The sequence below is a fragment of the Pongo pygmaeus genome, chromosome 13, assembly GCF_028885625.2.
Source record: "Pongo pygmaeus isolate AG05252 chromosome 13, NHGRI_mPonPyg2-v2.0_pri, whole genome shotgun sequence".
Lineage (NCBI taxonomy): Eukaryota > Metazoa > Chordata > Mammalia > Primates > Hominidae > Pongo > Pongo pygmaeus.
Genome location: NC_072386.2, coordinates 103,807,018 through 103,821,295, shown reverse-complemented (window position 1 = coordinate 103,821,295; position 14,278 = coordinate 103,807,018). Strand labels below are relative to the sequence as shown.

The window sequence follows — 14,278 nt, the reverse complement described above, 5'->3', positions numbered from 1 at the left end:
TTCAAGATGGATTAAAGACTTAAACGTTAGACCTAAAACCATAAAAACCCTAGAAGAAAACCTAGGCATTACCATTCAGGACATAGGCATGGGCAAGGACTTCATGTCTAAAACACCAAAAGCAATGGCAACAAAAGCCAAAATTGACAAATGGGATCTAATTAAACTAAAGAGCTTCTGCACAGCCATGACTTTTTAAATTTTATTTTATTTTTTTGAGACAGAGTTTCGCTCTTGTCGCCCAGGCTGGAGTGCAATGGCGTGATCTCAGCCCACTGCAACCTCCGCCTCCTGGGTTCAAGTGATTATCCTGCCTCAGCCTACAGAGTAGTTGGGATTACAGGCACCCACCACCATGCCTGGCTAATTTCTGTATTTTTAGTAGAGATGGGGTTTCACCATGTTGGCCAGGCTGGTCTCGAACTCCTGACCTCAAGTGATCTGCCTGCCTCGGCCTCCCAAAGTGCTGGGATTACAGGCCACGCCTGGCTATGACTTATTTTATTTTTATTTCAATGCTTACAATGTCATGACTGACTTCTTACCTGCCCTACCTGCTTATCTTTTTAAGTTCTGGATACCCTGGTTGCAGAAAACTCAGACTTAACTTACTTTCTAAGTGAACTTTCTTACTACAAAAGTAATACATGTTTGAGAACTTAGAAAATATAAGCAAAAAGAAAGTGAAAACATGAGCGGCCATCACCCAGAGATAAAATTGTGACATTTTGCCTCATGGCCTTGCAGTCTTTATACATAAATTATGCTTTACAAAATCTGGCTTATGCTACATTCTCTCTTTCTTTCCTTTTCTTTTCCTTCCCCTGCCTCCCTCCCTTCCTTCCTTCCTCCTTCCCTCCCTTCCTTTCTTCCTCCCTCCCTTCCTTCCTTCCTTCTTTCCTTCCTTCCTTCTCCCTCTCTTTTCTTCTTTTCTTTTCTTTCTTTTTTTCTTTTCTATCTTTCACAGGGTCTTTGCTCTGTTGCCCAGGCTAGAATGCAGTGGTGCAATCTGGGCTCAATGCAGCCTTGACTTTCTGGGCTCAAGTGGTCCTCCCACTTCAGCCTCCTGAGTATCTGAGACAATAGGCATGTGCCACCACGCCCAGCTAATTTTTAATTTTTTTATTTTTTGTAGCAATGGGGTCGCTAGTCTTGAACTCCTGGGCTCAAGCAATCCTCCAACCTCGCCTCCCAAAGTGCTGGGATTATAGGCATGTGCCCAGCCAACATGCACCATTTTTTTTGTTGTTTTGTTTTGTTTTTGGTTTGTTTGTTTGTTTGTTTTTTGAGACGGAGTCTCTCTCTGTTGCCCGGGCTGGAATGCAGTGGTGCAATCTCGGCTCACCGCAACCTCTGCCTCCCAGGTTCAAGCGATTCTCCTGCCTCCTTAGCCTCCCAAGTAGCTGGGATTACAGGCACCTGCCACCATGCCCAGCTAATTTTTTTTTTTGTATTTTTTTGGCCAGGCTGGTCTCAAATTCCTGACCTTGTGATCCGCCTGCCTCGGCCTCCCAAAGTGCTGGGATTACAGGCATAAGCCGCTGCACCTGGCCAACATGCACCATTTTTAAGCTGCTTTCCCCCTCCATTTACAGTATACTGTGACCATTTTTACAAGTCAATGAAAATCTTTCTATATCATCATTTTAAATGATTATGTAGTTTTTCACTTAATTGATGGGGTTTTGGAGTGTTTTCAATCATTTGTGATTAAAATAAAACTGCAAATGAATATCCTCACTCAACCAAAATATATCTTTTTGATACTTCTGGGGAATTACATGATTAGGTCAAAGTAGATGAACTTCTTTATGTTTTCTTATGTTGCCAAGCCAGAAAGCATGACTACCAAACTCTCAAATACAAATCAGATTCTTTGGACTAAATCAGTGTCTCGAATCCCCAGTAACCTCAGTTAACCAGTAGTGACACCGAAAAGCAGGGAATTCCAGAGCTGAGAGGAACTTTGAGGTCATCAGCGATCATATACCTCTTGTCTCCAGCTCAGAAAGAGGAGAATTACTTAGATATTTTCTTTAGAGATCTAAAACTTCCCAAAGTCCACAGTTTTATTTTCACACAATTCTAGGCTAACTTAAAATCAGCATTTTTGCATTATTCTTTCATTAAATATTTATATATTTATAATGAGGGGATTAGATCAATAGGGGATTGGTGAAGTGATTTATGGTACAGCCATTCAATGAAATCTGATACAACCATTAAAAAACCGAAGAAGGTCTTCTTTTTTTTTTTTGAGACAGAGTCTTGCTCTGTCGCCCAGGCTGGAGTGCAGTGGTACGATCTCAGCTCACTGCAACCTCCGCCTCCCAGGTTCAAGCGATTCTCCTGCCTCAGCCTCCTGAGTAGCTGGGACTACAGGTGTGCACCATGATGCCGGCTAATCTTTACATTTTTAGTAGAGACGGGGTTTCACCATGTTGGCCAGGCTGGTCTTGAACTCCTGACCTCAAGTGATCTACCCGCCTTGGCCTCTCAAAGTGCTGGGATTACAGGTGTGAGTCACCGCGCTGGGCCAAAAACCGAAGAAGGTCTTTATGTACTAATACAGAATGATATCTCAAATACATCATCAAATGAAAAAAGAAAAATGCAGAACAGTGTATATAATATGCACATTTGTGTAAAAAGGAGGTAAAGGAATACATAGATGTTTTTCCATGGACATGCTATTTGTCTATGCATAAAACATCTTTGGAAAGATACACAACAAACTAGGTGATACACAACAAACTAGGTGGCTGCGAAGAGAAAGTTTTCACTGTGAAATCAAACCATTCACATGCTCAACCATGTAAATATATTACCTATTTAAAAATCAAATGTGGGCGCGGTGGCTCAAGTGTAATCCTAGCACTTTTGGCAGGTGGATTGCTGGAGCCCAGGAGTTTGAGACCAGCCTAAGCAACATGGAGAAACCCCATCTCTACAAGAAATACAAAAATTAGCCAGCCACGGCGGCATGCACCTGTAGTCCTAGGTACTCAGGAGGCGGAGGTGGGAAGACTGCTTGACCCCAGGAGGTTGAGGCTGCAGTGAGCTGTGATCGTGCCACTGCACCCCAGCCTGGATGATGGAGTGAGACTGTCTCAAAATAAATCAATACATAAAAATTAATGTAAAAAAAACACAAAATGAGGGGACTAGGGCATTTGATTACATCACCAAGCAGATACATTTATTTACTTGTTTATTTCTCAAGTATGGCTGAAAATGTCAGTAAAGAAATAAGGGGCCAGGCACGGTGGCTCATGCCTGTAATCTCAGCACTTTGGGAGGTCAAGGCGGGTGGATCACCTGAGGTCAGGAGTTTGAGACCAGCCTGGCCAACAAGGCGAAATCCTGTCTCTACTAAGAATGTAAAAATTAGCCGGGCATGGTAGCGCGCACCCGTAGTCCCAGCTACTCGGGAGGCTGAGGCAGGAGAATTGCTGGAACCAGAGAGGTGGGGGTTACAGTGAGCCAATATTGCCCCACTGCACTCTAGCCTGGGCAACAGAGCAAGACTACATCTGAATAAAAAAAGAAAGAAAAGAGGACCATAGGTACAAAAAGAATTTGAGCGGGAACAAAAGATGGGCCACGTGAACAGACCGGTCGTATAACAATAATAGTTCTGGTTAACATTTACCGAGTTACTGTGTGCCAGGCACTGTGCTATTATGCGATCTCGACACGTATTACCTCGTTTAATCTATAGATCAAGTAGGTAGGTTATTATGACCATTTTCAGGTGAGGAAACTGAGGCTGGCAGACATTAACTAATTTGCTCAAGTCTCCATCGCTAGTTAAACGGAGTTTGGATTCTCAGTGAGGACTGAACTCTGACCTAGAAGTGTGCCTTGCTTGAGAACCCTGGCTCTTCAGGCAGATGCTCAACCGTCTCCCGACTATTTTTCTGCTGTATTAGTGGCCGCTTTTGTTAGTATTTTGCAAGAGCTGTTTGTATTTTGGTTGCAGGGGCTCAGCATAGGGAAGGATCCATCTCGGCAGAAGCCAGGAGTCAAGGCGGGTCAGCGCGCAGAGGACAGTGGAATCCGAGGGGATGGTAGGAGATCAACCGGACCCAGAACAGAGGACTGCAAGGATGAGTGCACTTGACCCCCTCAGAGAAAAACCCAGAGTGACTCACAGGAGAAAGACAAAACAACCAAAGCTTCCCGAGTGTACAGGAAGTCTAAAGTCACCAGAAGGAAGAAGAAAACCTGGAACAGCGAGAGCTGGCCAAGCGCTGCTAAGACCTATGCAAATAAGACCCGCCCACGCTGCCTGGAAATCGGGCCTGGGAAGTCAGAAAACAAAGCACATGCGTGCAAGGCTGCACGGAAGGGAGGCGGAGGAGGCGGCTCCGAGGGAGCAGGTAAGGAGACAGAGAGGGTCGCGGAGGGACGGGTCACTGGGCCCCAGAGTCCAGAGAGGCAGCAGCCGTGCAGCGCGCGGCAGGTGAACTCTGGCCTGGGAGGGCAGGCTACTGGGTTCATCTTTCAAACTCAGCCACTCTTTAGCTGGGAAGACTTAGGCAAGTCGCCTCACCCTTCTGAGCCTTGGCTTCCCCATCTAGAAAATGGGTCTAAAAATAATCATGCTAACTCTGTATTGAGCGCCTTCTGTATTCTACTGGGCACCTTATAGACTATTCCTTCCCCAGAGCAACCCTGTAGGAGTGGGATGATTAGCCTTTTTTACAGAGGAAAATGAAGTTCAGAGAGGTTAAGCCATTTGTCCATGACAAATGCTTCCAAATCTGGTTCCAAAGCCGGCACCTTTCTACTCCCCATTCAGCCTCTCTCACAGGGTGGTTTTAGAGTATCAAATGGCTTTCTGCAAACAACAACAAAAAATCCTAAAAGGCAAGTAACCTATCTAGATGGATCACCACACTTAGATCTTAGCAAGGGCCAGGGCCCTCTATAAACTGTGAAGTGCTGTGGAAATGCCAGTTCTTGGTTGAAAACGATGGACTGATGCTGGAGACAATTGATATTTGGCGATGACTTGTTCATAGACCAAGGAGATGACTTTGGGGCGGTGTTTAGGATTTACTGTAGCTGAGATGTCCTGGCTTGGGGTGGAGGTGATACATGGCCAGAGTCTCTCCCCAGCTGATCCTGAAACAGCAGTGGATCCCTGGGAGAGCAGCACAGATAAAGATCCAGGCAATAATGATCCTTCCTCCTCTTGGACAGCCTTTTACAGCTCTGGCCATGGAACTTCAGAGAATGTAGGTCTGATTTGGGGGGAAACAGGAGACCTTGATGTGTAGTAATACAAGCTTACTGGAGTAAAGTTAGAATTTTCAGGTAAGAGAATTAAAAAAAAAAAAAACTTATAATCTTTCCCCCAGAGATAACCACTGCTAATATCTGGTTGTTTATCTTTCCAGACATTTTTTCCATTGCGCACACACTTTTGAAAATTGGATTATATGGTAATATGGTTTTGTTGCTGGTTCTTTTTTGCTTAATGACATTATATCCTAGGCATATATCCATATTAATAGTTTTACCACATCACATTAAAGGCTGCATAATATCTCTTCCTATGGATGGAGCAGAATCTACTTAATCAATGTCCTATTACTGGATGATGACGTAGTTCTCCATACGTCACTGTTAAACCAGCGCCTGCATGGGCATCTCTGTACTCACATCTTTGCAGAAGTCCTTGATGGTTTCCGTGGAATCGATTCCCAGTGGGGGAAATGATGAGTCAAGGTTACATACAGTTTAAGGCTTCTGATAAATATTAAAGGTCTGCTTCTAACACACTCTGGGATTCAGGGGCTTCTCAAAGCTTGATGCAGAGGACTTTGTCATGGCTTTGAAGTCAACCTTGACCCTTCCTTTCTCTCAAATCCATTTGCATTAATAATTTCAACGGCCTCATATATCCATAACAATGTTTTGGTCAACAGTGGATTACATATGTGATGGTGGCCACACAAGATTATAATACCATATATTTACCTTGCCTTTTCTAAGTTTATGTTGAAATACACACATAATTATCATTGTGTTACAATTGCCTACAGTATTCAGAACATAATAAGCTGTATGGGTTTGTAGCCTAGGAGCAACAGGCTAGACCGCATAGCCTAGGCCTGTAGCAGGCTCTACCATCTATACTCTCTGTGCTGTTCACACAACGATGCGTTTCTCACAACATATTCCCATTGTTAGGTGGTGCGCCGCTTTGTGGTCTTTACTGGGTGCTGGGCTCTAACTAAAAGCTTTACTAGTTTTGGCTTCCTTTTCACAAGGAGAAATAGAGGCACAGAGAGGTCAAGCAATTCAACTGGAATCACAGCCCTAAATAGCCATGGATCTGGCATCATGAACCTTGACAGAAACTACAACTGGATCCCTAGAACTCCACTGCTTCTTGGGAAGTGGCTTTGATTCTGTCCCCAAAGATATCACTTATCTCATCCCCTTTTATCTTCTCCGCCACTGCCTAACCTGCACCACCATCGCACGCCTGAGCCACACTGCTGCAGCCCGAATGGGTGTTCCCTTCCCGATCTTATCCCTCTCAGCCTGTCCTCTGCTCTGCAGCTAGAATGGTGTTTTAAAAATGAAAATAGGATCAGGTACCTTACCCTACCGCTCACCCCTGGAATAAAATCCAGATGAGCTCCTGAGCTCACAGGTCACGCGTCCTATCCCTCCCCACCTTGCCTACTCCAGCCACCACACCTTGATCACCCTGGGCTCCTTTCACTTTCTCAAATTGGAAGACCTTTTCTCACCTCGGGGCCACACATGCTGTTCCCTGGGCCTGCAACGCTCTTCCTCCACTGTGCGTGGCTGGATTCTTATATACTTTGGTCTCAGCTCTTCTGTCACCTCTTTGCAGAAACCTTCTCCGGTGGTCTCATCGGGAGCAGCCACCAAGCACCCGAAGCCCATTTTCCTTTTTGCCCTTTATTAACAACCATTAAAACTGTGTATTTATTTATTGCCCATTACTCATTAAATGTCTCTTTGCCTCACTACACTCTAAATATCATGAGGTCAAAGATAGTGTCTATTTTATTCACCATGATACCTTGCACAGCACCTGAGCTAGAGTAAGCACTCAATAATGACTGACTGGATGAATGGACTGCAGAATAAAGCACTGGTGCAGAGCCCTGCTAAACTACCCTGGTTTCACTTAGGGCTCCATCTCCCTCCGCTTATCTTCATTTCCTCCTTCCCTGTCTGGAGCAGTGCCAGAGGTCTAGAAGAAAACCAGGAAGCGACAGGTCAGAGAGTATAAGCAGGTTTTGCTTTAGACATCGGCTCAGTCGGGGTAGATGATGTCATATCAGGGGCTCTAGGGAGACTCTCTTCCCCCAGATCCCCTCTTGCACAGTTCCTGGATTTCTAACATGAGTCTTCTGGCCGTGAAGGATTCTTGATCACATGCAAACACTTATTATCTAGCTAGTAACACGCACTGAGTAGGTGGACGGCATGGATGCAGCCTTCTGTCTTTACGAAAACCATGAGTCTGAAGACATGGGTCCCATGTCACCATTAACTAGCTGGGTAACTTTGGGTGAGTCACTTCTTGTCTCTCATCTGCAAAGTGAGTAGTTCAGAGGGAGAATTGGTTTTTAAACTTTTTCTTTTCCCCAGCAGATCAACTCTTCAAATTATTCAAATGACCCATATGAGAAACAGAGAAAAGCCAAGTATTTCTGGTTGAAACGGAGAAGCCGGGCTGGAGTGTGCCTCCCTCCAGCTCCCCGCTTTAACTCCCTAAGGTTGGTGGGATGGCCAGCTCTAAGATCTCGGAAGGCTGACTGGCTGTGTGCTAAGAACAAAGCAGAAGACAGCGAGGTTTGTACACGCTCCTTGCAGTTACTTAGGCACATTAAAAGATCAGCGGGTGACTGGACTGAATCTGATAGTTGGAGCTTTTAAGCTTCAAAGTAGGTGACTTTCACAGCAACTGAAGTGCTGAGCAGGCAGCCACTTTGTGCAAGGAGGAGGTTCCAGCCACTTTCAAAGAGAAATGAGGGCCCCAGAGAGAGGAAGCCCAGAAGACTCAGTTACCCTCTTCACATCTAGAAAGAGGAAATTGCCACCCTACCTTTCCAGACCAGGGACTCCAGATCTTGAAGGGACTGCCCACAATCTCACAGGTGCTTGGCTTCCAGGTTCAATTAGTTGCCATGCCCTGGGGGGAACTCAGGTCCCCCACCTTCCTCCCCACCCCACCCCCTAGGAAGCTCTCTGGCCTCGGCTCCAAGCAGGTGTGCTCAAGAGGCTGCAGACTGGGCCACCTGGCAGCCCCAGGTGCTGCGTGCATGCTGCCATGGAGACAGGCCCCTGGGTTGGTGGCAAGAAGGCAGTCTCCCAAAGCTTCGCCGATTCAGGGGAGGGAGCGACTGGAGCCTCAGGCCCTCCAGAGTAGTCTGCCTGACCACCCTGGAGCCCACAGAAGCCCAGGTGCGTGCCCTGAAGGTTTCCCAGGACAAAGGGAGGGAGGAGGAACTAGAGTAGGCAGAGGATGGGGAAGAGGCTCTGGAAGGGCTGATCTGGGGACTGGGGCAGGGGAGCTTCTGCAAGGCTTCCAGGTAAGGAGAAAGGCCTTTCCAGGGGCCCCCTTGCCAGGCCAAGGACTGGGTGAGTAGGATGTGGAGGGTTGGCCCTCTTGCTCAAGGGGAGGAGGGAAAGAGGGCTGGCATTTGTCCCCATAGGAGGGACAGACCAGGGAATTCACAAAACCCATCTCTGCGCTAGTCAGAGATTTGAGGTAGCAGGGAAGGAAACATTTGTCCTGTAGCAAAACCCGCAGACTGCAGCTTACCCCCAGCTCCCTGGATTCAGGGCAGCCAAGGGCACAGACACTGACCATAGGGAGCATTTGCGTCCAGCTCCAAAGCCCGGGGCGCCGTCTGCTCCAATGCCGGCTCACTTGGCGGCTCTTGGTAGGGGTGGCCCAGGCCTTCACCTTGACAGAGGGGAGGCTGCAGGAGCATTTGACTCAACTCGATGGCTTAGGAACTGGTGAACTTAAAGTATAATAATAATAATAATAATAATAATAAAGAAATCCAAAAAAAAAAAAAAAGAACAAAACGCTTTTGAACCTAAGTAAAACGTGGTAATTACACCTTTCAACATCCACAGAACACTTTGCCCCAGGCCAAGCACAGGGATGGGGCTTCATGACTGTTCCTTTGCTCCTTTCCCCCTTCTGCCAGGACTTCTTCTGCGAGGCCTCCCCTTGTGTGGCTGAGGATGGCTGAGCAGCAGGGCTGGGAGCTTGAGGCCGAGTGCCCCGTCTGCTGGAACCCCTTCAACAACACGTTCCATACCCCCAAAATGCTGGATTGCTGCCACTCCTTCTGTGTGGAATGCCTGGCGCACCTCAGCCTGGTGACTCCAGCCCGGCGCTGCCTGCTGTGCCCGCTCTGTCGCCAGCCCACCGTGCTGGCCTCAGGGCAGCCTGTGACTGACTTGCCCACGGACACTGCCATGCTCACCCTGCTCCGCCTGGAGCCCCACCATGTCACCCTGGAAGGCCGTCAGCTGTGCCTCAAGGACCAGCCCAAGAGCCGCTACTTCCTGCGCCAGCCTCGAGTCTACACACTGGACCTTGGCCCCCAGCCTGGGGGCCAGACTGGGCCGCCCCTAGACACGGCCTCTGCCACTGTGCCTACGCCCATCCGCATCCCCAGCCACTACTCTCTGAGGGAGTGTTTCCGCAACCCTCAGTTCCGCATCTTTGCCTACCTGATGGCCGTCATCCTCAGTGTCACTCTGTTGCTCATATTCTCCATCTTTTGGACCAAGCAGTTCCTTTGGGGTGTGGGGTGAGTGCTGTTCCCAGACAAGAAACCAAACCTTTTTCGGTTGCTGCTGGGTATGGTGACTACGGAGCCTCATTTGGTATTGTCTTCCTTTGTAGTGTTGTTTATTTTACAATCCAGGGATTGTTTAGGACATGTGTTTGCTTCTGGGAACAATTAAAAAAAAAAAACAAAAAAACGAAAAGCTTGAAGGACTGGGAGATGTGGAGCGACCTCCGGGTGTGCCTGTGGTGTCATGGAAGGGCAGAGAAGCAGTTCTGACCACAGAGCTCCACAGCAAGTTGTGCCAAAGGGCTGCACAATGGTATCCAGGAACCTGACTAGCCCAAATAGCAAGTTGCATTTCTCACTGGAGCTGCTTCAAAATCAGTGCATATTTTTTGAGTTGCTCTTTTACTATGGGTTGCTAAAAAAAAAAAAAAAAAAAAAAAAAAAAATTGGGAGGTGAGCTTCAATTTTGTGGGTAAATGTGTGTTTGTTTCTCTTTGGATGTCTTGCCACCGGTTGCAGTAAAAGTGTTCTGCATTCATTAATTCATTCACTTATTCATTCCACGATCATTTACTGGGCTGGTGCTGAGTGCCAGAACTGAGGGAAGGGAAGAGTAGGATTATCCAGGGGTGGCAGACGGCCCTTACTAGCAGGAAGGGGTGTGCTCACTCGGCTGCTGCTTTTATGAGACCACCTCTTGCCAGCGTGTACTTCATGGAGTGTTAGGTGAAATCTAAAGGTGAACGATGTTGGATCAGTGGACTAGGGGAAGTCTGGGATTTGGAGGAATAGGTCTTTCTTCCTCCCGGCAGATACAGAGGCCCTGATTAGAATGGACACGGGGTAGAGTTCTGATTCCCCTCCCTCAAGCTCCATAATTCCGGCTTCAAGAAGATGGAAACGCTGGACACAGGCAAAGGTTTAGCTCCCATCCCAGGCCATACGAGGCAGCGGGGGAACCCTAGCTTTCACTTTACATGATAGAATCCAGGAACCAATCAGACAGAATTTGGGGGCTCAGGCTGTTGCTTGATAAGTTGCAACCTTGCAGTGTCTAAAACCCTGATTTCTGTTTCCCCAGTTTTAACCTTGCCTGGTGGCTCAAGGCTCTGAAACAATTTTAAAGTGGTTAAGATACCATCACAGCCTGGGTGCGGTGGCTCACGCCTGTAACCCCCAGCAAAGATTAGCTGGGTGTGGTGACGCGTGCCTGTAATCCCAGCTACTGAGGAGGCTGAGGCAGAAGAATTGCTTGAACCCAGGGAACGGAGGTTGCAGTGAGCCAAGACTGTGCCACTGCACTCCAGCCTGGGCAGCAGAGTGAAACTCTGTCTCAGGAAAAAAAAAAAAAAAAAAAAAAAAAAAGGATACCATCACACACAAAGGATACCATCACACACAAAAGATACCATCACAAATATGTAAGGATAACATTTTGAGGTTTTGGGGTTTTTTTTTGATATGTAGAATAAGCGTTCAGAGGCCAGAATTTGAGTTGGTTGATTTGCTCCAAATGTTAGATTCCCCCCAGGTGTTTTAATGTACAAAATACTCCAAAATATCCAATACGTATCTTTCACATTTAGAAAAACCAAACGGTTTAAGCTCCAATATGAAGAAAAAATCTCCATTACAAAGTTGCAAAACTGCCTACATATTCCTGTAGGGGACTAGCCAACTATCTCTCCATTTGTGCCATCAAAGATAATTACACTAAAGCTGGGACTCCACCATTCCCCATTGACTTCATTTCTTTACACAGCGTTGCTCCTTAAACTTGTGGCAGGTAAGTTAGGCAATAATCTCACCATGTCCTCTGAGCTAAGCAGACAGGCGAGGGCAGCTCAGGACAGGAGGAACTGAGGAAAGCCCAGGAAGGAACACTGGCCTCTGCACTAGGGCCTACTAACCTCAGCAAGCTTAATCCCCAGTTTACAGATGGAACTGAGGTTCCACCTTGTTCAAGGTCACCCAGCTAGTAGGTGGTAGAGTCTTTTCAGTCGAAAAAGAACTTAGATCCTTGGAGTGGTTGATACACCACCCAAATAAGACAAGATGTAAGTTTGAGGGTTTTTCTGATAGATGAGGATATACAGTCATCCCTTGATATTCAGGGGGAAATGGTCAGGACCTCCTGAAGACACCTGAATCCAAGGATGCTCAAGTCCCTGATTCAAAATGATGTAGTGTTTGCATATAACCTACACACATCCTCCTGTATACTTTAATTCATCTGTTGATTACTTACAATACCTAATACAATATAAATGCTATGTGAAGTTGCTATACTGTATTGTGTAGGGGATAATAACAAGAAAAAAAAAGTCTGTATATGGTCAGTAGTGTATTTTCGACCTATGGTTGGTTGAATCCTTGAACCCGCTGATGGAGATGGAGGGCTGCCTCAACATTATGGTGTCTCCTGTTTTCATATTCGGTAGCTCTAGCCTTGGGGCAGTCCCATCCTCTTCGAATGTATCTGGAAATGGATGGGAGCATCTTTTGTAGTCAGTGGAGGGGGTGAATTGTGCTGCTGACATTTAGGGCTCAGAGGTCTGGGATACTAACACCTGCTGCAATGCTTATGTTGCCACAGTTCCACAGGATGAAAGATCATCTAACCACAAATGCAAATAGCTATCTTGTTGATAATAGGCTCCTCATCCGTTCAGGATGTGGGGGAGTTACTTTAACATGCGCATGTGCTCAGAGATGGAAGTGACTTGTCAAAAGGGCAGTATACAAGCTGGGCACAGTGGCCCATGCCTGTATCTCAGCTACTCAGAAGGCTGAAGCAGGACGATCGTTTGAACCTAGTTCATCTCATCTTTTTTTTTTGAGATGGAGTTTCGCTCTTATCGCCCAGGCTGGAGTGCAATGGCACAAGCCCGGCTAAGTGCAACCTCCGCCTCCCGGGTTCAAGCGCTTCTCCTGTCTCAGCCACCTGAGTAGCTGGGATTACACGTGCCTGCCACTACGCCTGACTAATTTTTGGTATTTTTAGTAGAGACGGGGTTTCACCATGTTGGCCAGGCTGGTCTCAAACTCCTGACCAAAGTGCTGGGATTACAGGCGTGAGCCACTGTGCCCAGCCGAGATCCCATCTCTTAAAAAAAAAAAAAAAAAAAGGTGGGGGGCATTATACAAAGTGCAGAGTCCTTAAAAAGCTCAGACTTCGTACAGGAAACAGGCCACGCTGGCTGTACCGGTCCTTTTGTCTGGCCAGTGTGGGGAACCTGTGAAACCTTCATAAGGTCACCAATGGTCAGATGACAGTTCAAATTCAGGCTCCATCACTTGCTAGCTGGGTAAACTTCAGCAAGTGCTTCTTGGAGCCTGTTTTGTCCGTAAAAAGGGAATAATAAACTCAAAAGATTGTGGGGATTAAACAAGGTATCTGAATGTGCCTGGTACACCATCTAGGTAGGGACTAAGTGTTCTGTGAAACGGTGGCTATGTTTATCTTGCCATTTCCACAAATGCCACGCCTGGCTTTGTGCTTCTTAACCACTTTCTTACAATGATGTTTTAATTCCTGTGAAGAAATAGCCCACAAGGTATTTGTTCTGTCAAAGGCTTAGATGAAATGTTTTCACCCAACTGCTACCTCTTGAACAACCAAAAAACAAAGAAAAACAAGTCGAAGGGAACTAATAGTAAAATTTAAACCTGAGAAACAAAAAATCTTTGTTAGCACATTATATCCAATTGCATGCTAATTCACCAGTGTTCATTATTTTACACGTACTACAAAGAAGAAAAAATTTTCTCTTCATCACAATCTATGAAATAGAATTCATTAATACTTGAATAGTGAAGTGAGCAACAGAGGGTAGTCCTGAGAATTCGGAAGCTGAACAACTACATAGGAAATGCAACTATTTGGTTATAATTGAAATCAGATTAAAAACAGTATGTTTAGGTCAGGCGCAGTGGCTCACGCCTGTAATCCCAGCATTTTGGGAGGCCAAGGCAGAAGGATCACAAGCCCAGAAGTTTGAGACCAGCTTGGGCAACAAAGCGAAATCGTGTCTCTACAAAAAAATCAAAAAAATTAGCCAGGCATGGCGGCATCCTCCTGTGATCCCAGTTACACAGGAGGATGAGGGGATGAGGCAGGAGAATCATTTGAGCACAGGAAGTCAAGGCTGTGGTGAGCTGTGTTTGCACTACTGCACTCCAGTCTGGGTGACAAAGCGAGACCCTGTCTCAAAATGAAACACAACAAACCAGTTGTTTGGCTATATATCACACATTCAGAGTCCACAGAATAGAGCTGACCAAAGCCATTGTCAACCTCTCTGCAACAGCAAATTTTTTTTTTTTTTTGAGATGGAGTCTTGCTCTGTTGCCCAGGCTGTAGTACAACGGCGTGATCTTGGCTCACTGCAACCTCCGCCTCCCAGGTTCAAGCGATTACATGTCTGAGCCACCGTGCCGGGCCAAGAAGCCTTTCTTTA

The 14,278-nt window shown here is 46.5% G+C and overlaps 1 protein-coding gene across 3 annotated transcripts; it reads left to right on the top strand.

Annotated features, from left to right (window-relative positions):
• Positions 1–3,487: 3,487 nt before the first annotated feature.
• Positions 3,488–10,283, top strand: RNF183 (ring finger protein 183). Of its 3 annotated transcripts, none has more exons than XM_054500906.2 (3): positions 3,488–4,382; positions 7,648–8,460; positions 9,219–10,283. In XM_054500906.2, exon 3 carries the CDS (start codon positions 9,256–9,258, stop codon positions 9,832–9,834), a length of 579 nt encoding a protein of 192 aa, XP_054356881.1. In that variant the 5' UTR covers positions 3,488–4,382; positions 7,648–8,460; positions 9,219–9,255; the 3' UTR covers positions 9,835–10,283. The 3 variants fall into 3 exon arrangements, with proteins under 3 accessions (XP_054356881.1, XP_054356880.1, XP_063505879.1); XM_054500905.2 differs by having other exon boundaries at positions 4,311–4,382; positions 7,648–7,848; XM_063649809.1 differs by having other exon boundaries at positions 4,322–4,382; positions 7,645–7,848.
• Positions 10,284–14,278: the final 3,995 nt, after the last annotated feature.

Coding starts and splice junctions, on each gene's coding strand:
- RNF183 (XM_054500906.2), top strand. CDS start 9,256: ATGGCTGAGCAGCAGGGCTGGGAGCTTGAGGCCGAGTGCCCCGTCTGC.